This window comes from Lissotriton vulgaris, chromosome 7 (assembly GCF_964263255.1).
Source record: "Lissotriton vulgaris chromosome 7, aLisVul1.2, whole genome shotgun sequence".
NCBI lineage: Eukaryota > Metazoa > Chordata > Amphibia > Caudata > Salamandridae > Lissotriton > Lissotriton vulgaris.
The window spans coordinates 332,524,915-332,548,749 of NC_141695.1; the positions used below are offsets into that span (position 1 = coordinate 332,524,915).

Sequence of the window (23,835 nt, forward strand, 5' to 3'; positions counted from 1 at the left end):
ATGTCATGGCAATCTGAAAGTGCATGTTCATGAACTTGAGTGCTTGTTTCCCCAAAGTGTCTTTACTCATTTAATTTGTCATACAGTACTTGGAAGGGTTCATCAGATTAAATTTTTGTTGTCATGGTAAACAAATGAAATAGATAACATGGAGCCCCTTCTTCAGCGGAATGCAGAGGCTGCTGAGCGAGAAGCCTTTCTTTCTTTCTTTCTTTCTAAAAGAGACCAGGAACTCCTAAACCTCGTCATAATAAATAGCACACCGGCCACCCATTTATATAATTTTGTGTTTCCCAACAAGATACCTCTGTGACGTTGTGCCCCATCTACAATTAAAGTCAAGCTCCTCTCTTTAACCCCCTCAATACTTCCTTGCTAAGAGTCCCTCTGCCTCAACCTTTGCCACCACATTCAACTCAAGACTAGTCTCTCGTTTAACACCAGTTATAAACTCTGAATGCATTTATGTTTCTTGTATGTGTCCTTCTTTACCAATTTGACAGAGCTCAGACGCAAGACCAATGCCTCTCCTGGTCTATAAATAGTTCAATAAAAGTACCTGTGAAAGCTATCCACCATTTTCAGTTGTCCACGGAGTTCCTTCTTGTTCAGGTGATCTAGCATCCGAGCATCGACCAGTGACTCCATAAAGTAGCTGCGATACTGTGGAAGCCCCAGGCTGGGAAGCCAGTCGTTACCCACCCATTCATGGTTCATGTCACCATAGGCAAGGATCTAGAAAGGAAAAGGAGAAGGAGAAGCGTGAGAGTGGAAGATTATCTAAAGCACATTATCAGGCACTGACCACAACAGTGTACAAGGAGACGTATGCTACAATGCATTTACAATGGCTACCCCACAACCTAGCCTGAGAGGACAGATGAAAACAGGCCCACTTTAAAGGGAAGCTGAAGGAGCTTTTAGTTCAGCTCGGATGTAGTCATATTCAGCAAGATCTGACTGATCCTTGGGCTCAGTGCAATGACGCATAGTAATAGCTGGAGGGCTGCATGTCAATTTAAAGTACCCTTGATAAGAAGAGGGGGGATTTGGCAAGGTACTTGCTTGGTAATGTAATACCTACATACTGATCAAGTAGTTGAATAACGCTATCCGAATTCTACACTACTCAAGATCAAACAGCAGAGGAAGAATACCCTTCTACTATCTCTGTCATGGTGCTTCCATTAGGGACGATCATCTTTACTGTCCTGTTTCTTCACTGGGAGGTTGTTCCCTGAATTGGCAACACCAAGATGCATGAAAAACAATGAACCTCATGAATGAATGACATGTGTTTACTATACAGCATGCACCATGTTCTTTAGGAGGGAAGGTACACAAGATATAGGGTGCTGCAGTGGTTTTATGCATATAACAATTATGGCTTAGAAAATGAAATAAAGAAAATCTGCTCTAATTAGGTGCCATTAGGGTACTTTTCCCTCCCCTATGTTAGTCGTTTTCAGGTAATTAACTATGTTTTCCAGTAGACAGATTCTAGATTACATTTAGACTCTCGTTTAGACTGCAAAAACTCCAAAATGCATTTCTGACTGAAAATATAGAATGAGCCCCATGACAGTAAATGAATATTCTCTTCTCACCATTGACAACAGTGATTTGGATGCAAGTCAGCCAATTGTGAGGACTGACGTCTTGCTACAGTACTATTTCATATGCAAAGATTGGTGCAAGGTGGCCTTACTTGCTGCACTTCTCACACAGCTTCTGCCTGGGCATTAAAATAGTCAAATCACTCTAGCAAGCAATGATACCAAAACAAAGAAATTGTAACAAACCGGACAGCCTCACTGTAAGCTTCCATGTTCACGGGTAGATGAATGCCAAAATTCTTCTACACTTGCACTATCATCAGTTAAGATCCTCTACTCACAAGTTCCTACACATACATGGATCCCACCATAGCAGGTCTGTTAGCAGACTGTATGCTAAGTTGGTACCGCAAGCATCAAAATACTTCATCTTGGAAAAAACCTTCTTGGTTTAACAGAGAGGTTTCAAACAGTGTACCAGGTTATTGTCACTTGATAATAACTTTGAAGCAGAGTTGAAACACAATGTTAAATAAAATTATAACTGATTGTATTTTTGGGTGAATTCCTATGAGTTGTCCCGTTACCTCTCCCCTGTACTCACCTTCCCATTAGGATTCTCTAAGGGGAGGTGAGAAACGTGCAGTACCTTAACTTGCACACAATAGTCTTTTTCTCAGTAACTTGGAAAAGAATTAAAGTTAGGAACAACAGAAGGTCAAAAAGCTCTAGCTGCTTAGGCCTACTCTACTTTCGTCTTTTTTCCACAGTGCTGCAAAATCCGTCATGACTCCTATAATCTGGAATAAATACAACAAACTCTACAATCTGCAGACTTCACAATACCTTATGCAGTTTCTAAGAAAGCATCAAATTGATTACACAACCATATAACATTGTTGCAGTGATCTCATGATTACAATAGGACTAAGTACATTTACATTCCATCTGTTTTACTTGCAAAAAGTTCCATGTCAAACAATGTGGGATGTAACTTTCATCACCTACAGCTCTCCATTTGTAACTTACCATCCCCGTTCATTGATTCACAAATTTAGGGCCTAATTTGGTGTTTGGCGAACAGGATACTCTAACAAATCTTGTCCGCTGTATTACAAGTGCCATAGGATAATAAACATATGTAAAACAGCGGATGAAATATCCGTCACAAATGTGACAGTCTGCCGAACTCTAAATCATGCGCTTTGTCTTAAAACAGGCATTCTTTTTCGGGTTTTAAATTTATGTTAATAAATGTGTCACTTCATCATCTTCACAAACTGCCTAATGAACAAGTTACTTACCTAAGGGAATGCCTTTTCAGGCAGAGACTATCTAGCTGTAGATTGCAAAACCTTAGAATATTCCCCAAGCGTCAAACGGGAACCAGATAATCTTGAGCAGTAACTCTGTGCACTGGCGTCATTTAGCTCCACATCTGCGTGACTTTGCGGTGCCTATGTAGGCACCACCTCAGCAGTGACATCAGTTTCTTTTGTGACTAGTTACGTGCCAAAAATGCACAGTCACGTAAAAACCAATGAAGGAGTTGTGACCAGTGTTCAGGGTCTAAAGAGATCTTTTTGGGAAAAGAACCGAGTTCATTGAACAGGGGGCGATCAGTGAGGAATCTGAAGTTAGATAGAGTCTCTACCAGAAAAGGGGTTTCTGAAGGTAAGTAATTTGCTCTTCTGATAGAGACTTAACTGCAGATTCCTCACCTTAGAATAGATACCCAAGCTATACCTTCCTGGCTTAGACCAAAAAGTCCTGGAAGAACGAACAGGCGAAATGCCCATCGCAACTGACCGGACCATCCAAGCAGTAGTACTTTGTGAACATATGGAGTGACGTTCATGTGGCAGCTGGGCCGATGTGCAGGACAGGTACCCTGCGTGCTAACATAGAAGTGACAGCCTTGGGGCTGGTGGAGTGAGCCCGCAAGCCCCCAGGGGGTTGCTTCTTTGCCAACAAATAGTAGATTTTTATGTAGAGTACTATTCATCAGGAGATGATTTGTTTCTGCACAGCCTTGCCATGCTTCGCTTCAGTGAACATAATAAAAAGCTGGCCATTCACCCGGTGAATCTTGGTGCGATCAATACAGAATGATAGAGGCATTTTTGGGTCCAAACGAAGGAGTCTCTCCTCCTCCTTTGACGAATAAGGCAAAGCGTAAAAGGCAGGTAGAGCAATGCTATGGCCAATGTGAAACGGGGTGACCACCTTCAGAAGAAAAGAGGCACGCATCCGAAGAACCAGATTGGCAGGGAAAAAGTAGGTGTTTGGAGGCTAAACCAATAGAGCCTGAAGTTTACTGACCCTCCTGGCCGATGCAATGCCCAGCAGGAACATTGTTTTCAGAGTCAAATGCCACAGAGGGCAGCTATGCAGGGAATCAAAGGGAGAAAACAAAAGGAAAATAAGGACTAGATTAAAGTCCAGTTGGGGCATCACAAGGCAGTAGATGGGAAAAAATGATGCAAACCTTTAAAAACCGAGCCACAATGTGTGACTTAAAGATAGAAGGTTGGTCTGGCAGCCGCAAGAAAGCAGAAATGGCTCATAAATAACCATGAAGGTGCAGCGAGCAAGGCCTTGTGGGATAAAGCACATACAACCAGCTACTGGAACGAGCACTGGTGGCCTTCGTCGTTGGGCACCATCCCACCCCCTAAATCCCTGGTTAAAAACCTTGGCGTCTGGATGGACTCCACACTTAGTTTGCAGACCCACACAAAAAAAGTGGCAGCTACCTGTGTGGGCCTGTTGAGGAACCTCAATCCAATACTTAGATTCTTCGACCCCAAGGTTCGCCAGCAGCTTGTCCAAGCCACAATTCTCTCCAGCTTGGACTACGCTAATGTTCTACTACTGGGCGCCAACAAAGCGGAGATAGCACGACTGCAACGTGTGCAGATCACCGCGGCAAGAGCCTTAGTTGATCTCCCCCGCAGATGTTCAGCCAGAGCTACTATTGAAAAACTACACTGGCTACCCATCGAATCGGGTATCCAGTTCAAAACACTTATCATGATTTTTAAAGTACTTAAAACTGGACGCCCAGAACTACTCCGCCCTCTCTTAACACCTTATGTGCCACAACGCAACCTCCGCTCACTAGGTCAACACCTTCTGATTGTACCGCGGACAAAGCTTGCTCGCACTGGTGGACGCTCCTTTAGGGCGCTGGGAGCCAAACTATGGAACTCCCTTCCTCTGTATATCCGCTCATTGGAAAATCTGACTGCTTTCCGAAAAGCCGTCAAAACCCATCTGTTCCCCCCTCCCTTGATCTCCTAGCTGTTGCCCTCTCTTCCTCTTGGAGCTGCTATGATCTTCTTAGCGCCGGGACGCCTCTTTGTTGGGGCAGCTGTCGCGCTCTATCAAACATTAACATAACATAACATAACAAAAATAGGTGCAGAAAGGTGGTCCACATGGCATGAGGAACACCAAACCACAAACTAATCCCAAAAGCAGGCATAGACCGTTTTAGTGGAAGGATGCCTGGCTGCTAAGATGACATCGCAAACTTCAGGAGGAAGATCAAAAACCCTCAGTAGTTGCAGCTCAATCTCCATGCAGTAAGGTGATACTTAGGTTCGGGTGAAAGACCATGCACTGTTGTTCTGACAGAAGATCTTTATGAAGGGGCAGCCTGACCGGAGGACAGATGTTCATGCTCAGGTGTTTGCGATACCATACTCTCTGTGCCCAATCTAGAGCCACTAGGATGACTTGGGCCTGGTCAGTCCTAATCTTCTTGAAAACTCGGGCAGGAGTGGAATTGGCGGAAAACAGGAGCCCCAAACTCCACTTGAGATGAAATGCATCTGCCAGCGAGAACCGCTTTGGAAAATCCAACTCCAACGTGCAGAACTACTGACATTGCGCTTTCTCAGTGGTGACAAATAAATCTATCCAAGGTCCTCCACAGTCCCAGAAGAGACAATGCACCAGATGTAGACGCCATTCGTGATCTACGCAGAAGACTCAGTTGTTGTTTGAGAAGGAAAATCTCCTGACTTCAGCTAAGTCCAGAGGGGGAAAGCATCCTGGCACAGGGTCCACGACTCCACCCCACCCAATTTGTTGCAACATCGCATGCCGGTGCTGCTGTATGTGAACACTTGAACCAGCCTTCCTTTTATAGGTGGAAGGAAGGCCTTTCAATGCCAAACGAATCACCCTCATCTCCAGAAGATTGATGTGGAGCTGGGACTCAGTCGAAGACTTGAGACCTCTGACCTCCACATCTTTTAGAATCAATCGTTTTTATTGAGTGGCGCGACAACTCTTAACACAGCTCGACTGCCTGCATCCACTGGCCGGCAGAGCATATTCTAGGAATAGCAGACACAGCGTTCAGGTGTACACCCCGGAGGGCGACCCCGCGATGAAAGTGCCGGGCCACAATAAGCAGCCAGTACAGATGCAAAGCTACCACTTTTAAAACAGAGAAAACAGACAGAAACAAAAGAAACACCCACTCCCCCCAACCCGTACCTTCCTACCACCACCCCCCACCCACCTCCGCATCAGTCTCGTATTCCTCCTCACTCTCTACTACCCCTAGGCCCCCCTTACCGCCACTCAGCCAATCTTAGCAGCTCCCCACAGCTCCAGAGGGATAAGTTGAAGAATCTGTAGGTACTTTGGACAAGTGACCTCCCTCAGGTCCCTAGACAGGAGATGCAGGAATGGGCCCCATAGTTCTGAGTATTCAGCATACTTCCCATCCATGCTCAACGAACGGCGTTCCATAGCTAAAAGGTGCCAAAGTCTTTCAATCCAGTCCCTCGGATCAGGTGGGTCTGGGGAACCCCACTGCGCCAAAATGTCTAGTCGCGCTGCCTGTAAAGCTAATGCAATCTGCCTACCCCTCAGCGAGCGCAAAGGAAACAATTTGGTGTGGGGAAGCCCAAATAGCGCATGCTCAGGTGCTCGGGGGAATGTGATCTGGAAGGCATCGTCCAAGTCATCAAGAATCACCTTCCAATACCTCTCTAACTTCGGACAAAGCCACAGCAGGTGTGTCAGGGTACCCGGAGAACCACATCCCCTCCAACAAAGGCCGAGTTCGCCGCATCTCAAGCCTTGATACGGGCTGTGTATAATACCAATAAGCGACCACCTTATAGGGGGACTCTGTACCCGCTACGTTAGCAGTGGTGTGCTGCGCATAATCCTTCATTAAGGGGAAGTCCATCTCCCCAACGGACTTAGGAGCAGTAACAAGGGAATAAAGCAAGTCTTGGTCTTTTATTGCCCTACAAAAATGTATTAAGGAGTCCCTGTAGTTTCTGAGAGTAGCCGGCGGGGGATTCATTGGGAGCATCTGAAAGAGGTAGAGGATATTGGGGAGCACCGTCATTTTGACTGCCGCCAGCCTGCCGTACCAAGCCAAATTCAGACGAGACCAATCAGACAGTGATTTGGCCGTCTGGTCCACCAACAGCTTGAAGTTGAGGGAGGCCATTTTAACTATAGAGGAGGTGAGGTGGATTCCCAAGTACTGAATATTGGAATGTAGCCACTGGAAGGCAAAGTCCTGCTGCAAATCCTGCACCTCCGCATCTGGAATGGATATATTGAGTATTTGCGATTTGGAGAAATTAACTTTAAACCCGCAACGTTGCCGAATTCGAGAAGTTCTCCGGACAAATGCCGCAGGGAGGAATGAGGTTGAGTGAGCAAGAGGATCACATCATCAGCATATAAGGTAATTTTGTGTGTATCAGCGCTGAACCGAATCCCCGATATACCCCCATTTGACCGAATTCGCTGGCGAAAAGGCTCCATATAGAGCGCAAAAAGCTGCAGGGATAAGGGACACTCCTGCAGTGTCCCTCTGGTGATGGGAAAGAGGGCGGACCTGCACCCGTTCACCGGCACCGCCGCCTTAGGTGCTGCATAAAGGCAGCATGCCCATCGCATTAAGCTGTCGCCTAGACCAAAGGCCTTCAATACCGGAAACAGGTATTCCCAATCTACACGATCGAAGGCCTTCTCTGCATCAATAGATAGAAAAAAGGCCTGTGCGCGAGAACGGTGGACCAGGCTCCGTGAGGTGAAGAAGCCGCTTAGTATTATCCCCCCCGGTCATGTTGGAATAAAGCCTGCCTGGTCGGGGTCTATGATTCCATCCATCAGCGGGCTGTCTCGCTGCCAGGATACTGGCAGAGAGCTTAGCGTCAATGTTAAGGAGCGAGATCGATCGGTACAATCCACACTCCTTAGTATCATTCCCGGGCTTTAGAATAACCTTAATGGCTGCTACCGACATGGAGGGAGTCACCTCTCCCGTATCCAAAAAGGAGTTGAAAAGGCGGGTTCAAAAAGGAGCCAGCTCCAGACAATAGGTCTTATAAAAGATGGCAGAGTAGCCATCCGGCCCCGGGGATTTAGCCACCTTCAGGCGCGCAATTGCGAATTTGACCTCCTCCATACGAATTGCGGCATCCAGAGCATCAGCTGAAGTCTTAAGGAGTGGCGCAATGTCACAGGACGCCAAGTAAGCCGCTATTTGCAGGATTCCACAATAAGTGAATCAGTGGTATGTTCCACTGCCTGAGAATCCCGAATGGACTGAATGGCCGTCAGCTGCGCCCGCGCTCTCAACCTATGCGCTGGCATCCTTCGCCCCTTTGTCCCCGCTGAGGTAGAATTTGTGGCGCAGGCGCAAAAGGGCGTGCTCTGCCCTATCTAAATCTAGGTGCTTTAGCATGCGTCTCTTTGACTCCAACTCCCTATACACTCGAGGGGCCCCCGTCCTCTTATGTATCGCTTCTAGGGCACCCACCTCTTTTTCTAATTCCGCACGCTTCTCTTTGCGCACCCGCGCATATGTTGCAGCCAGCGCAATAAACTCCCCCTGGACCATCAGTTTAAGGGCCTCCCATATCGACGCCAGGGACATGCCATTTTGATCATTGTTGGCGAAGTATTGGGTGATAGTGTCCCTGTCTCGAGTGACTGCGGAATCTGAATGAAGGAGGGAGTCTCGGAGACGCCAACCAGACGGTGGCGGCGGCCATTTGCTATGACAGGTAAGCAGGACTGAAATAAGAGCATGGTCTGAGAGGGATCGTGGGGGGATAGTCGCTGCGGACAGGTGAGGTAGAAGAGAGGACGTAGCTAAGAAATGTTCTAAGCGCGCATACGTTTTATGGGCGGAGGAATAATAAGTGTAATCATGCTCTAGGAGATGCTGGACGCGCCACACATCATGCACAACAGACCCTCTAGCAACCACTGCCTCCGCCCCTGTGACAGAGCCCCCGCCTGGTGAGACAGCATCTCAGACCTATCCAGCTCCGGATCCATTACTCTGTTCAGATCCCCACCCACCAGCACAAATACATCCGGGGATGCCAACACCTCAGAGAGGGCCGCCCGCAGGAAGGGTTCTTGTCGTTCATTTGGAGCATACAGTGACCTCACTGTTAGATGCGTGTCTCCCCACTGTACCCGGACAGCTAAAAACCGCCCTCTAATGTCAACCACCTGGGTGAGAATTTTACAATGCGCGCATGCACTAAAAAGGATTGCCACCTCATGTTTCTTCGCTGGACCCGAGGACCACAGTTGTACAGGAAATCGCCTGTCCTTCATCCGCTTAGTATCCCTAGAGAGGAGGTGAGTCTCCTGTAACAGGCACACATCACCTTCTGCATTCTCAAATAAGGAAAGGATGGGTGCACGCTTGACAGGATTATTCAGGCCCCAAAGGTTCAGGCTTACAATCTTCAGGTCCCTACCCATAATCCCTGAAATAAAAGGGAAGAGCCAGCGCGGTACCTCAGGACAGTAGCGTTAAAGGGATCACAGTAAGCGGCCTGCGGGCCTAACCTACACCGAGCTGCTAGGAGAACTGATGCGGAGCCCCAAAAATAACCCCATTCCCAAAACCAAACCCCAATTCCCACTAGAAAGTACTGAACCACACAAAAGAAGGAAAATACCAAGAGTCTTGTGAGATGACTATAGTCCGTCTGACAAAACCAACTGTTGGGGGAGCATGGCGCCATCCTAGAACCTTACCCAACCCTGATACAGGGCGCATCCAATCAACAAGGACAGAGAAAAGAACAAAAGAAGCACTTTCTTCTCCAAGTGTCCCGCCTCCGGCGACGCAGAAGGACCCAACCAGTGCCAAGATTGCAGACCTCAAGGAACTCCAGTGTTATCAGTCAGCTGCTTCCCTCTCCAGGAGGCTCGCAGAGAGGTCCGGTCTCACCAGCGGAGGCAATCTCCGAACTCGCTGCCATTCGGTAGACCGTTTGCGCTGCCGAGGAGGTGATCCAGCTGACTCGGCCCGAGGTGCGGGCCGCTCCAGTCCTTACGCCTCGAAGGCTGCATCCAGCGAGCAGATCTGCAGTAGCTTGCCCTTGTGCTTAAAAATAATTCGAAAAGGGTGTCCCCACGAATAGGGGATGCCCTGTTCCCGCAGATAGACAGTGATAGACTTGAAGCTTCTGCGTTTGACGAGTGTTGAGGCCGCCAGGTCTTGAAAGAGTGCAGGTTGAAGGCCCCTAAACTGCACAGGATGGAGATCTCGAGCTTTGCGAAGAATCCGTTCTTTAATATGAAAGTCATGCACACACACCAAGATGTCCGGTGGCGGAGCCTTGGCACCCCTCGGCAGACCAACGTGATGGACACGATCCAGGTGAATGTCCTGCTCGTCCCCCTCATCCAGAATCTGTCGGAACAGTGCACCGACTTATTCACGCAAACTGTCTCCTTCCCCTTTCCAGGGGACCGCTTGAATTCTGATCCGCGATCGGTTCTCCAAATCTTCGGCGTGAGCCTGCAGATCCAGATTTTGTTCTGTAAGGCGGAGAACATCCTGCTGAAGCTGGTGAACCTCATCGGCAGTGCCCAGGTCATGTTCTTCCAGGGTCGCCACTCGCTCCCCAGTGGCGTAAACATCTCGCCATATCTCACGCACATCTGAGGAGAGCTGGGAGCGGAGTTCCAAAATATCCTCCTTGATGGCCGCGAATAGCTCAAACATGAAAGCCTTAGTCGCCGGTGAGTCAACATCCTCATTTTGCTAGGACTGGCCATCCGACTGTGAGACGGCCCGACCCGCCGCCTTCTGTAGCATGTCCTTCAGGGGTTTATCTCGTTTGTTCCTGGAAGTTGACATTGCGGCGTAGCCAGGGCCCTAGCGGAGCACAAACAGGCCTCAGCAGCGCCCACACCTCACTTAGCAGCCCAGGCCCGAAACACAGAAGGGAAACACCGCCCGCCGAAGCACGGGCCGATGGTGCGCCTCCCACTGTCCCCGAATCGCCTCACCACAGAAGCACCACTGAGGGGTAGCACCAGAAGGCCCCCAGGACCACCGACCACTCAAGGAAGCTTCAGTGCATAGGCTAGCTCAGTCCATACTCTGTCCACGACCCCTCTTCCCAGCCGTCAGCGCAAATACTCCGCCCAAGGCCCCAAGGATTACCTCACTGCAGCAACCAGCCAAATGGGACAGAGGAGCACTACACTCTGGGTCTCAGGCCGACCCAAACTCCCACGCACCCTGCAGAGGCCGCAGCGCAGCCGGGCAACTACGATCACCAAGGCAGGGATAAGCCACAACTCTCCTCCTCCAAAGCCACAGTCCTCCTCTCAGGCCACTCCGAGTGCCTCCCACACTCTCCCAGCTGGGCCACAGCAGAAGATGAGGCCCAACACCTTCTCCTCCCTCAGGCCTCCAGCCGTCCGCCGACCTGCGGACCGAGCACCCAGCAGGGGGGTCTCAGCGCCCCAACAAGGCAAGCCCCCAGACCACTAAATCAGGTTTCACTGCTCACAAGGTCGCAACACGTGGGCAGGCCGCAAGTCACCAAAATGGCTGCCCATGCACTCTCTGTCTCTCCCACCTCTCCGACGGGGTGCTCTCACAACACTGGCCTCAGGGAGCTCCCACTCACGTGGGGCAACAGCTGGCTATCAAGACGCTGCCCGCCGATATACGGGCCGAGGCAAATCCCCTCTTTATGCCCCAAAAGGCACTGAGCCCCAGTCCGGCAGCAAAGCCCGCCGCCACCACTCCCCAAGGAGGCCTCCGCTCGAGGGACACCTACGCCTCCCCCACCCCCCGCAGGACCGCCTCGCCCCCGGGCAACACACAGCAGAGAGCGGGGGGCACCAAGCACTCCACACACAGTTCCAAAGGCGAAGCCCAACGTATATGACTCCAGCACACCACTAGGCCCCACTGCTCAATGCTACAGGGCGTGGAAGGCACAGCAAGCCTGCTACAGACGCCCAAGCACTCTCCACCTCGGCTTCTGCTCCCCTCAGTGGGACAAAAGCACCCCGTCCATCGGCATACGGACCGAAACCCGCCTTCCCAGGTCCGCGGCCTCTTTCTCCTTACTTGCCAGTGTGTGGGCCTTCTCCGCTCCACCTCGCAGTGCTTGCAGGCCCCAGGCACGGCAGACCCCCACAGGCACGGGGGAAGACAAACTGCTATACGCCCAGGGCCTCCGTTCGCAGCACTCTCATTGGAAGAGGGGGGGGGGCTGCTCTACACGCCACCAGGTCGCACCCGCTACGGGCTCCAGCAGACACAGGCCGCTCCTCCTCACCGGCTGACACAATGACGTGTAGTAGGGTGTACTCCCAGCTCACTCGCCCCTCAGCAAAATTGGAGAGACGCCTGCTCACCCCAGCTCAGCCCAGTACTCGGCAGAGCCGCAGTGTCAGATAGCAGCATCCCACCACCAGGCGCGACAGTCCGCAGCAAGGCCCATGGGCCAGCCGGCGTGGGCAAAGACAGCCCTCCCGGGCCTCCGCCGACCCTCCACTCTTCACCGCAGCACTCCCGGGCCCTGGGCACCGCAGACCCACGCAGTCACAAAGCGGGAGTGAACAACCGCTCACCGGGGGGTCCGCTCGCCATCAAGTTGGCGCTAGAGGGGCGTCCTCACCAATCGCTGCTGGGCTGCACCTAATTCCGGCTCCCACAAGACTTCCTTCACAGTCCTCACAAAATTGCAGATAGGGAGCAATTACCCGAATACACCCGCTCCCGGCTTCTCCGTAAAACAGTCTTCCAGGCAGCCTGCCCTGCCACCACTCTGAGGCAGCCAGACACCTCCCGAAGCAATCGGAGGCACTGCGGGGCCAGAATCCCAGGCAGCGGCACCCTCCACCAGGCCCGCCGGGCCGCAGCAAGGCGAGATAACCAAGGGAACCGCCACCAAAAACGATAATATGTGCTCCGCCAGTGCGGGAGGGTTAGCAGAGACAGCCCCGCTCAATGTCCAGCGTGGATGGGCAACAGGAGTGCAGATATCCAATGCTTATTACATGCAGCGCCGGAGGGACTGGGAAACACGTCCTACTCCATCGCCATCTTAGCCACTCCCCTCCTCCACCTCTTTTAGATTGCTGCCCCAACCCAGGAGTTCTGCATCTGTTACCACTGTGAACTCTGGGTCGGGGAAGGAGAGGTGTATGCCATTAACCCAAACACAGTTCATCAGCCATCACTGCAGATCGTTTGCATAACCCTCCGACATCTGTACCAGGTTAGCAAGGTTTGCCAGATGCTGTGCCCACTAGGCCTCCAGGGTCCACTACAGAACACGCATATGCCAGCAGGCATACTTTACCAGCGGGATGCAGAAGGCTATGAGACCCAGCAGCCTTAGAGTCAGTCTCACTGAAATTTAAGATAAAGTCGAAACAAAGTAATCATAGCCTCGCTGGTCATGTGGACAGGTGTGGCACTGCACTATCTCAAGAATGCCTCTGACAAAAGGGAGAATCTGAGAAGGAATAAGGTGAGACTTCAGCATGTTGATAGTGAACCCCAGCGAATGCAGAAAGCCTGCCGCAGTCTGGAGGTCGGTGTGAAGACTGCCTGGGTTGAGCCCGCTTTCAACAACCAGTGGTGGCAGTAGGGAAGGACTCGCACCTCTATCCTCCACAGATGGGTTGCAACTATTGCCATCACTTTCCTGAACACTCAAGGGGCCTTGATGAGGCCAAAGGGGAGCACAACGAACTAAAAATGTTGTGACCCAACATGAGCTGCAGGTAACACGTGCACCAGCAGGTCAGGGATGTGAAAATATGCATCCTGTTCCATCAAGGATCCAGGGCAGACAAAACCTGGGCCAATGTGAGTAACTTGAATTTCTCTTTTTCAGGAAGCGGTTGAGAAGACTGAACATCCCACGAGAACCCAGTGGACCTTAACCAGGCATTGCAAGGCAGCGCCACCATAGAAACCATGCCTCTACCTAGGGATCTCTACCATCCAGCAGAGGCTGGGTAAGGATGGTACGTTCTTCCTCCGGCAGCACGGGAAGTGGCAGTACAACCAAATCCCATTTTGCATTGGAATATTGGCCCAAGAGGCCACCGACCGCAAGAGAAGGCTGGTGGAAAAAATATATCTTTCCAAAGGTGTCATGCCTCTTGCATTCCCTATCCAATGGTGTGGAAGTGAACGCGCTTGGATAGACCTTTGTTGCTGAGACCTGCACCATCAGGCCTTTGGGGAGGCATGCATGCAAAGGTACTGCTCAAAACGTTCAGCATCCAGTCTGACGCCTAGGGAATATTCTAAGGTGAGGAAACTGCGATTAGAAGCCTCTATAAAAGGCTGTTGATTTACCCTGGTTAATGCTTTCCTAAGTTCATTGGTTGCTTGTAAACGCTTAATGCGGCCCATTGCCTCAATAGGCTGGCAGGGGGTGAAGGCGTCAGGGAAGAGAGTCAAACTAAAAAGCCGTTGTAGAAAGAAATGTTATTCATTCTATTGAATAACTAGAAGCTATCAAGTCATTAAGAAGGGGACTCCATGCATGCACAGCAGAGCTCTACCAAAGTGAACCCATTGTACCAATCCCCTCCCTCTACTCACTGCATAGCGCATCCACATTTTGGTTGAGCCATTTGGCATTCTTTGGCAACAATGACCATTTTAGAGGCAAGGACAGAACTGGGGGCGGTTTGATGAAATGAGAGGATACATTAGTAGTTTCCTCTTTTCTTTATTGTATGCTGGATGTTCTATGAGTTACTATAATAATGAGAAGCTACAGTAACTTAATTTGGCGTTAATGCTCCTGTGAGGTGTTCACACTTTTTAGGCCTCTCCTACACAGTGCATGAGCTCTGCTGCGAGACTTATTGTTTACTATTCAGTGGGCTTATAGCCCACCCACAGCATACCATTATTTGTTTTCGTTGTCAATCTCATTTGAAGTCTTCAATTGCTTAGCTCCTGTAGACTTCCCTTTCTGTGTTAGGGCCTTCCTGGAACATGGATCAATTAGATGTGTTCTTCCTTATTTTAGTTCTTCGTCGTCTTTTTGTAATGTACAATTATTTTTAATAAGTGATTCAGTATTATTCCTGGACACAATGTCCTTTCCTACTTTTAACACAGCATACTGCTTCATATTCATTTTGCTTCCATCCTATGTGCCGTCTCTATCAACACTTTAGTTACTTAATCCCACAAATGTACTAAGCCATGCTACTCCATTCCACTCTACACAACTCTAGTCCACGCTACTCTATGCCACTCCATGTTACTCTCCTCCATGCCACTCTAATCCAGCCCCCTACACTTTATGCCATTCTATTCCACTCTACACAACTCTACTTCACTGGACTTCACACCACTCTACTCCATGCCACTTACACTGTTTGCGACTCTAATGCACTCAACAATAGTCTACACCACTTCACTCTATATTACATCAGTCCACACCCTACCCCACTCCACTCTCCTCTATGCCACATTACTAACTTTTAGGGGTGCTGAACAGCAGCCACGCTGCTAAAGACAATGGCAAAGCCAATAGCTCTCAGGTAAAAAGCTAAAAGACAATGGCAAAGCCAATAGCTCTCTGGTGAGCCCTATTGCCTTTGCCAGTGCTTGTTAAAGAGTAAATGCTCCCAGACACCATTTCTGTAGTTGCAATGCGCCATAACTGATCACATAACTGATTATTCAAGGTTTATATGAAGACTTTCATAGCAGATGTGTTATTCAGTAGAATGAATGACACTGCTTGTTGCAAATGATTTTTGGTGTATGTTTGACTTGATGCAGGCAGGCTCTGCAGTATGTCCCTCCAACTCCATAGTGAATGAGGCCAGGGGAGAGTGATTCAGGGGAGAGCCTTGTGGTCTGGACGAGCAGCACAAACCCCTTCTACTATACCAACTGGCAAAGTGGTACTGCATAATGTGAGGCCAACTTTAGTCATATGTCTGTCTAGACAGAAAGGTAAGAATCAAAGCTGGGCTGGCCATTCTGCAGTGCCAGTGCACAGCAAGCTAGAGGGCTGCTTTCAGAGAGGGTTGCGGTGCCATGCTCCTTTGTCAAACATCACTTCCTGGATTCATCCACCAATCAGTTTTAAGATCACTTATAACTCAACTAGCCCATCTGTAAAATTTTTAAAATTTCCTGAATACAAGGTGCATACTATTCTGTGTAGATATGCTCTGATTTGATCAGTGGGCTGTACTTCGGTCACTCAATCTCCTTACCTTACCTTCCTACCTTCCCGGAGGTGGGTATGGAAGTCCAGTCAAACCTAAAAGTCCTACAGGACCGAATGGGCAAAGTGACAGTCGCGATAGGCCTCACTGAACGAGTGCGGGGATGCCCACATCATTGCCAGAGAGGTATCTAGGAGTGGAACGCTGTACACTACTTCAGTGGTCACAGCTTTGGCTCTAGTAGAGTGAGCCTGCAAGACATCAGGGGGCTGTTTCCTGGCCAATGCCTAGCAGATCTTAATACACAGGACAATCCATCGAAAGATGGTTAATTTCTGTACAGCTTTCCACTTTTTTGCTCCCACTTAACACACAAAGAGTTGATCATCTACCTAGAACTCTTGTGTGGTCAAGGTAGAATGTTCTTTTTGGGTACAGGCATTGGAATCTCTCGTCTTCTTTGAATGCATAAGAAGAAGCAAAGAAGGTAGGCAGATTGATGTTCTGGCCTACATAGAATGACTGACAACCTTTGGTAGGAAAGAGGCATGTGCCCGGTGGACCAGTTTGTCCGGGTAAAAGGTGGTATAAGAAGGGTGCGCTGAGAGCACTTGGAATTTGCCAACCCTCCTAGCCAATGTTATGGCCACAAAAAAGGCCGCTTTGATGGTTAACAGCCTATGAAGATAATTATGTAAAGGCTCAAATGGAGCGCACATGAGAAAAGTATACATACAGGACGCCAGAGCTCCACTCGAGACAAAAAGCCTAATCGAGCAAGAGCCACCTTGGAAACTCTAGAGTGCAGAACTGCTGACACTGCACGTTCTCAGCAGTGGCAAATAGATCTAACGAAGACTCTCCCCACTGCTGAAAATAGACAATGGATCACCTTCGAGTGGAGACTTCATTCATGGTCTGCTAGGCATCTCAGCTGATTTAGTCCGTCCTGGCTTTTAGCGAGCCCACCTGGTGCTGAACCACCGGCGAAATGACCCGACTTTCAAGCCATGCCCAGAGGTGCGGGCCTCTTGACAGAGGATCCACATCCCCACTCCGCCCTGTTTGTTCAAGTAGCAAACAGTGGTGGTTTTGTCTGTGAACAACTACACCAGCCTTCTCTTGATCGAAGGAAGAAAGGTTTTTAATGCCAATCGGATCACCATAACCACCAGAAGGTTTACGTGGAGCTTAGACTGCGCCAGCGACCAAAGTCCTCTAATCTCCATCTTCCCCAAACGGCTACCCCATTCCGGAAGTGACATCTGTAACTACAGTCAAGCCTCGTTCGGGAAGGGAGAGAGGTCTGCCACTGATACAATCGTGGTTCATCAGCCACCACTGCATATCCTTTGCATTTTCCTCTGAGATTTGGACCATGTCAGATACATTTCCCTGATGCTGTGCCTACTGGGCCTTCAGGTTCCACTGCAGAGCCCACACATGCCAGCAGGAATGTGTCACCAGCAGAATGCAGGAGGGCAAGAGGCCAAACAGTCTCAGAGTCAGTGTCACTAAAATCCAGGACGAAGGCTGAAACATCGGTATCATAGCCCAAATATCCTAGACTTGCCGCTCAGGAGGATAGGCCCGAAACTGCACCATGTCAATACAGCTCCGATGAAAGGGAGAGTCAGAGAGGGAGTCAGGTGTGACTTCAGCACGTTCATAGTGAACCTCAGTGAGTGCAGGAGTTTCGCCATAATCTCAAAGTGGGAGATGACTGCTTGGGGCAAGCCCACCTTCAACAACCAATCATCGAGGTGGGGGAAGACAGAAATCCCTGACCTGTGCAGATGGGCTGCGATGACCACCACCATCACCTTGGTGAACACCCAAGGAGTGCTGTTATGGCCTGAAGGAAGCACAGAGTACTAAAAGTGCTCATGGACCACCGTGAACCGCAGATAGAGACAACACTTGGGCGAGGATGAGCATTGTGAATTTCTCCTTTTTCAGGAAGAGATTGAGAAGGTGTAGGTCTTGGATAGGACATCATTTTTGGGCACCAGAAAGTAGTTGGAATAGCAATCGCAACCTACTTCTGACACCAGCACCCTTGGGGAAGAGAGACCGCAGATCTTAATGGAGCATGGTGAGATCGTACCCAGTCAGCCAGTCTTAAGTGGGTGGGGTTGGATGGGATGAGGTAGTAGCCCCTTCGGATGATCTGTAGTACCCATCGGTCTGAGGTTACTGACCGCCAGCAGGAGAGGTGATGGCATATCCTGCCTCCCACTGGGTGCCAACGATGGTCTGAGGGCGGACTAAAGAGGCATAGAGCCAGCAGCTGCCGGGGGTGGATGGTGGACTGAACTGACCACTGGCCGCCTGTCCCACCTTGTCGCTGTCACCCATGCCCTCACGCCACAAAAAGGCTGGGAAGTCTGCTAGCCGTGGTGGTTGGAAGGATTGGTGTGGCTGCAGACCCCTTTCATAGCCACAAAAGGGACGGAAAGGGAACTGATGTGAACGAGGGGCCAGAGACAGCCTTAAGAACCTGCCGTAGTTATGCTGTCCTTGGAGAGCCCTAGCGCTGAATCAGCCTTGCCTAATAGGTGAGCTGTCTAAGCCATGTGGTGAAGCCTGGACATTCCCTAAAAACCAGATGCTCACAGCCAGGAGTGGCGCAGCAAGGCCACGACAATGAAATCACTCTACCTAGCGAGTCGGTCAAGTCAAGTCCACATCTGATGGAGAACGTTGCTTCTCTCCCATCAACAACCGCATGAGAGTGTATGGCCGGGGCCTCCTCCGGGACTATGGGCAGTTCTTATGAATCCCAAAGAGTATAGCAATAACGGCCCAATAGGCATGCTATGCACACCGACCGCAGTGCCAGGCTGGTGGAAAAGAGCTTTCTCTTACCAGAGGAGTCAGCCTCTTGAATTCCCTATCCAGAGGAGTGGTAAGCAATGCACAAGGGTGAATGCGGGATGAGGAGGCTTCGACCAACTCGCTCTCCAGGGTAGGGTGCTGGCTAAGGAAACGGGGATTCCCAGGAGCAGGGCGATGGTGGTGGGCAATCATCCGATACACAGGAGCCCATGTGCGGGCTTGGACTAGGCCCCAAGTAGGAAGTTAGTAAAGGGTAAAGGTTCTGAGGGGGGAGCACCTCCGTCAAAACCTTAGTTTTGACTACCACGGAGGGCAGGTTAAGGTCCAGGACCTCAGGCGCCCTCTGCACCACCATAGCAAAAAACACACCCTCCTCCATATACACAGTAGGAGGAGAAACCAAGCCAGTGTTGGGTAAGGTGTCTAACCCACTGGCCTTACCCAGGTCCTTCAACAGGTTCTTTTCCATAAGGGTCCACAGAGCCCTCCTGAACGTCCCCCTCTCCAGGCCTATCCATTAAATAAGGCACTGGCTCTGCTCTGGGGAGGATGTCCTTTGTCGGCGCCAGAAGACACCCATCCGACTCTGTCAGAATCGGGTATGATAGGGATTGCGCGCCTAGCGGAGTCAGTGGCATTGGGGGCGCTGGCACTGGACCGGGCACCGAGGAAGGTCTCCGTATCGCCACCAGCTCTGAATCCACTAAAGCATCCTTGGGGCTAGCTAGACTGGTGCCAAGGGCGAACCCGTGGGTAGTTCCAGTAGGGGCCCCTCCTACGCCTGTGGGGTCCAAAGGTGCTCCAGAGGGGCTAGTCTGCCTAAAAAGGAGGCGCATGACCTTGTATAACTCCTTTAAGAAGGCGGGGGTCTCTCTGGCTCTGGGAAGATCAGGCAATAGCAAAGCAGGCCCAGGTCAGACCCCGAAGACTTGCAGGGCCTGGCGTATCGATGCTCCCTCGTCTCGTCGGTACAACTTTGACGGACGCAAGGAAGTCTTAGAGTAATAAGATTTTGTTGACTTCTTATGCTTGTGGGACTTACCTGAAGACCCCAATTGCAATGACAAACGTTAGGAAGGGCTCCGTTAACGGTGATGGGACCTCCTACAACGGGACCTCAAGCGTTGCAGAATTTGAAATCAGCCGGCTTCTTAGTTGACACCTGTCACTCCAAGAGATTAAGGGCCAGATGTAGGTAAATAGCATTTACCGATTCGAAAATACTGAATTTTACTGATTCGCTATTTTCAAATGGATGTATGACGTTACAACGCATACTTTTATCACGCATGCCTTTACAACACGGTTTTTACATCGCAAACCTTTACAACGCATAGCGCTTTGGGGTGCTGGATAGTGAAGAGTTTAATTTACTATTCCAACTCCAGTACCCGTGGACACTAGGGAAGGTGTTGGATAGTAAATTAAACGTATTCCCTATCCTAGAGCGCCCCCCAGCGCAATGCGTTGTAATGGTTTTCGTTGTAAATACCGCGTTGTAAAGGCACTGCGTTGTAAAAGTTTTGTTGTAAAGGTTGTTCACCTTTTCAAATCGGTAAATGCTATGTAGCAAATCATTCGGTAAAAATTACCGAATCGGTATTTACATATTCAGTAATTGCCATTTATTCCTATGGGCCTCCAGGCCCATAGGAATAAATGGCAATTACCGAATCGGTAAATACTGATTCGGTAAAAGGGGGAAAGCATTGAAGGGTGGCAGGGTGTCACTTTGACACCCTGTTGCACCCCTCAATTGTGTATGGGTGCACATGTTGCAGACATACATGCCCTAAGGGCATGTATGTCTGCAACATGGCAGTGAAGCAATTTGCATAAAATTGCTTTTTGTTTTTTTTCCGTTATTTACCACCAACTTGTAGTTGGTGGTTGTGGAGCGGCAGCGACACATACCCCCGTGCAGCGATGTCCGAGCGCGGGGGTCCTGTCCCCCGCGCCCGGTCAAGTAACGTCCCGGTCACCCAGGACACCTTCTCTTTTTCGTCCCCTGCAGGTACCGACAACCGAGCGTGAAGGACCGGAAACACTCGCCAGCGACCCCGGAAGTGAAAGCGGGACGAACCCAAACGACCCGGAAGCAGCCGCCTCTGACCCCGGAAGTCGTCGGATAGACAACATCCCGGAAGGTAGAAAAAGCCCCGAGGACGAAGGAGAGGCGTTCGGAGCAACCGACTCGTGGCAGGAGGCAGCGGAGAGCGACGAACCCCCGACAGAGAGCGGCGCAGCACGGCAAGATCGGAGCGAGGACGAGGAAGAGGACGTCTGGACGGAGGACTGGTGGCGTCCTCAGGAGAGGCTGGAGAGCGCCCGCAACTCGGACGAGAGTTGCGGCGGGGCACGTGAGTACACGTCACCCTTTCTCAGTGCCCCCTCCTGTATATAGAGTTGTACATAGCCTAGAGTTCACGAGCACAGGGATAGTGTATAGAGTACCTTCTTTTCACGCACACTGTAATAAAGACCGAGCACTGCCCAGCACCTGACAACCCTCATCCCTCCCATCTCTTCCCTGCCTTTTCCATCTTCCCTTACCGTCCCTTCCTCACAGGCCGTTTCCGTACCCCCTCACTCCCTGGTGTAGGTGGAAGTATTCCGACTGTTTGCTCGGACTAAAGCCCTTACGCTTCTCTCCTTTTCCAAGCCTCCGGGGAGTCCCAGTACCATACCGAGGAGACTACTGGCGGAACAAGGAGAAGCAGGACTTGATCCCCGACGACCTCTCCGAGCCTGGTCAGCAGTCGCATCAACCACCCCAACCCACCCTGGGAATCCACACTGCAACCCTACCTTCATTGTGACTTTGTGCATCTATTGAATAAAAACCCTTGACATAGCTCACTACATCCGGCCTCCCCGCCTGTTATTCCGGTCCGCCCGTCACCCAAGTCCACAGTGGTAAATAACGAATCCTAACATGTGATAAGCACTCATTTAAGTGCTCCCTACATTAGGAATTCGGTAATTTACCGAATCGGTATTTAAGAAATAGGTAATTTACCGATTCCTTAAATTACCGATTCAGTAAATTACCGAATCCTTATTTTCGGCCCCTGCATCAGAAAAGCCTATTACCGGTCGGTAACGGCCGACATTCGTTAATTTCGGCCGTTACCGACTGGTAATAGCCTTCCTACATCTGGCCCTAAATCTCAAAAACATAGACAAAAAGTTGTAAACATCCACTAGCTCAATCCTGATCAGCGCTATCTGGGATAGAAAGGAAAGAACTGAACTAAAAGAACTGTCTTACTATGGATTCTGACCAACTGGGCCAAAGTATCCCCTTCAGCACTTGACTCAGGAATTGCACGGTCGAACAGCCTAAGGCTTTAGGGAAAGAATGGAGGGGGGGATGGGTGAAGGATACAAAGGAGTGAACTCAGGCACACAACTCAAGAAGTGCATGGCTGCAGCAATAAATCTTGCAAGCAAAATACTCACGTTTATGAAAAAGAGAAGTATTTTATTTCTACTGCTACAGACACAAACGAAAGATACGACATTCACAAATAACTACACAATCTAGCAATAGTGATTATTCCCCACTCACTACTGGCAACATCCAGGGAATGCCTCGCTAGTAGTCCGAATCTCAAGAATCCACTCTGACATGGTTCTGAAGTCAAAGTGTTCCAGCATGGATGGGCAACTCTAGGTATCAAATTCCCCTGAGGTCAACTGGCACATATTCAATCTTACCTGCACCTCCAGGCTTGGAGGGTCTAGAGTTGCCCAGCATCTACCTTCTGCGAACATCTGAGCAGCAGCAGGCGGTCTAGGTAAGTTCATTACATGCAAACCAGGGAGGCTGATCCCCGTTCCCTATTACACGTGGCTGCGCTCCTACAGCAAATGAAGATTACTCACGACTCCTTGTTGCAGGTAAGCGGTTTGTTCTCTCCCATGATGGTGGGAAGGTGACTATAAGTTCCAGTGCTGATCTCTCATCTGGGGATAGGTGTGTGGGGATTCCCTAAAGCTCTGACACAGTACATACCTCTGGCTAGGTCTAGTGACCCCTTCTGGCATGCAGTGTCACTGCATCTCTATTGCACATGGGCACCCACCTGGCAGCCCATCCTCGCACATGGGGTTGCCGATCCTCAGTTGCACAGGGCTTTGGCCTGATCGGCACGGTGTGCAACAAAGTTTACATGTGGCAGCCCCTCTTGTCATACGGGGTTGCTGGTCCTTAGCTGCAAACGGGCTCCAGCCTGATCTGCACAGCGTTCACCGTGGCTCACTTTGCAACAACCCTAAACTGGCATATAGGGGTCACCAACCTTGTCCTGCACATGGAAGATAACATAACAAGCGCACTTATCACCCATGGGTTTCAAGGCGCTAAATAACAGATGTTTATTGTTAACCAACTCAATTGTACTCATTTTATCGACCTCAGATGAATGAAAGGCTGAGTGGACTTGCCAGGGTCTGAACCTGTGACCATGAGGTCGAACTCAGGCCCCTGCAGTGGATGCATTAGTCCACTAAGCCACCAGACTCGGCAAAGTGCAGCAGCCATTTCCACACACCTTGCAACAAGAATCCATGACCGGATTCCCCACTGGGCCTCGCTCCCTTCAATTCTCTCCTCTTCCACACAGGGCATGGTGGTCTTGGAAAGCAGACAGGCGATGGTGCTCCAGGGTAGATGCAGATGGTCTTGGATTCTCTAAGTGATGTCCCATCACACAGCATGGAGACCAGCAGGCCTTGGTTCCTTGGTCACAGGCAGAATCCTGCAGAGCTTCCCCTCCTCAAACAGTCAGTTTGGCTGCTTTTCAGATGACAATATTTGAGGTCTGAAACTCCCCTTCTTATAGTCCATTTCCAGACAACAAATGCGATTTAGATTCAGAGTCTTATTAGTTTATGTTGGGGGTCTGCTTTATCTAATCTATTATATGTGGATTACGAAAGCATGTGGCTACCGAAG

The 23,835-nt window shown here is 50.0% G+C and overlaps 1 protein-coding gene across 1 annotated transcript in view; it reads right to left on the reverse strand.

Moving 5' to 3' along the window:
- Positions 1-23,835, reverse strand: part of PPFIA3 (PPFI scaffold protein A3) — an 838,878-nt gene that overhangs the window by 188,745 nt on the left and 626,298 nt on the right. Inside the window, exon 23 of the mRNA XM_086930190.1 lies at positions 560-735. Within this exon, the coding sequence (XP_086786316.1) occupies positions 560-735 (176 nt within the window). The remainder of the gene's footprint in view (positions 1-559; positions 736-23,835) is intronic.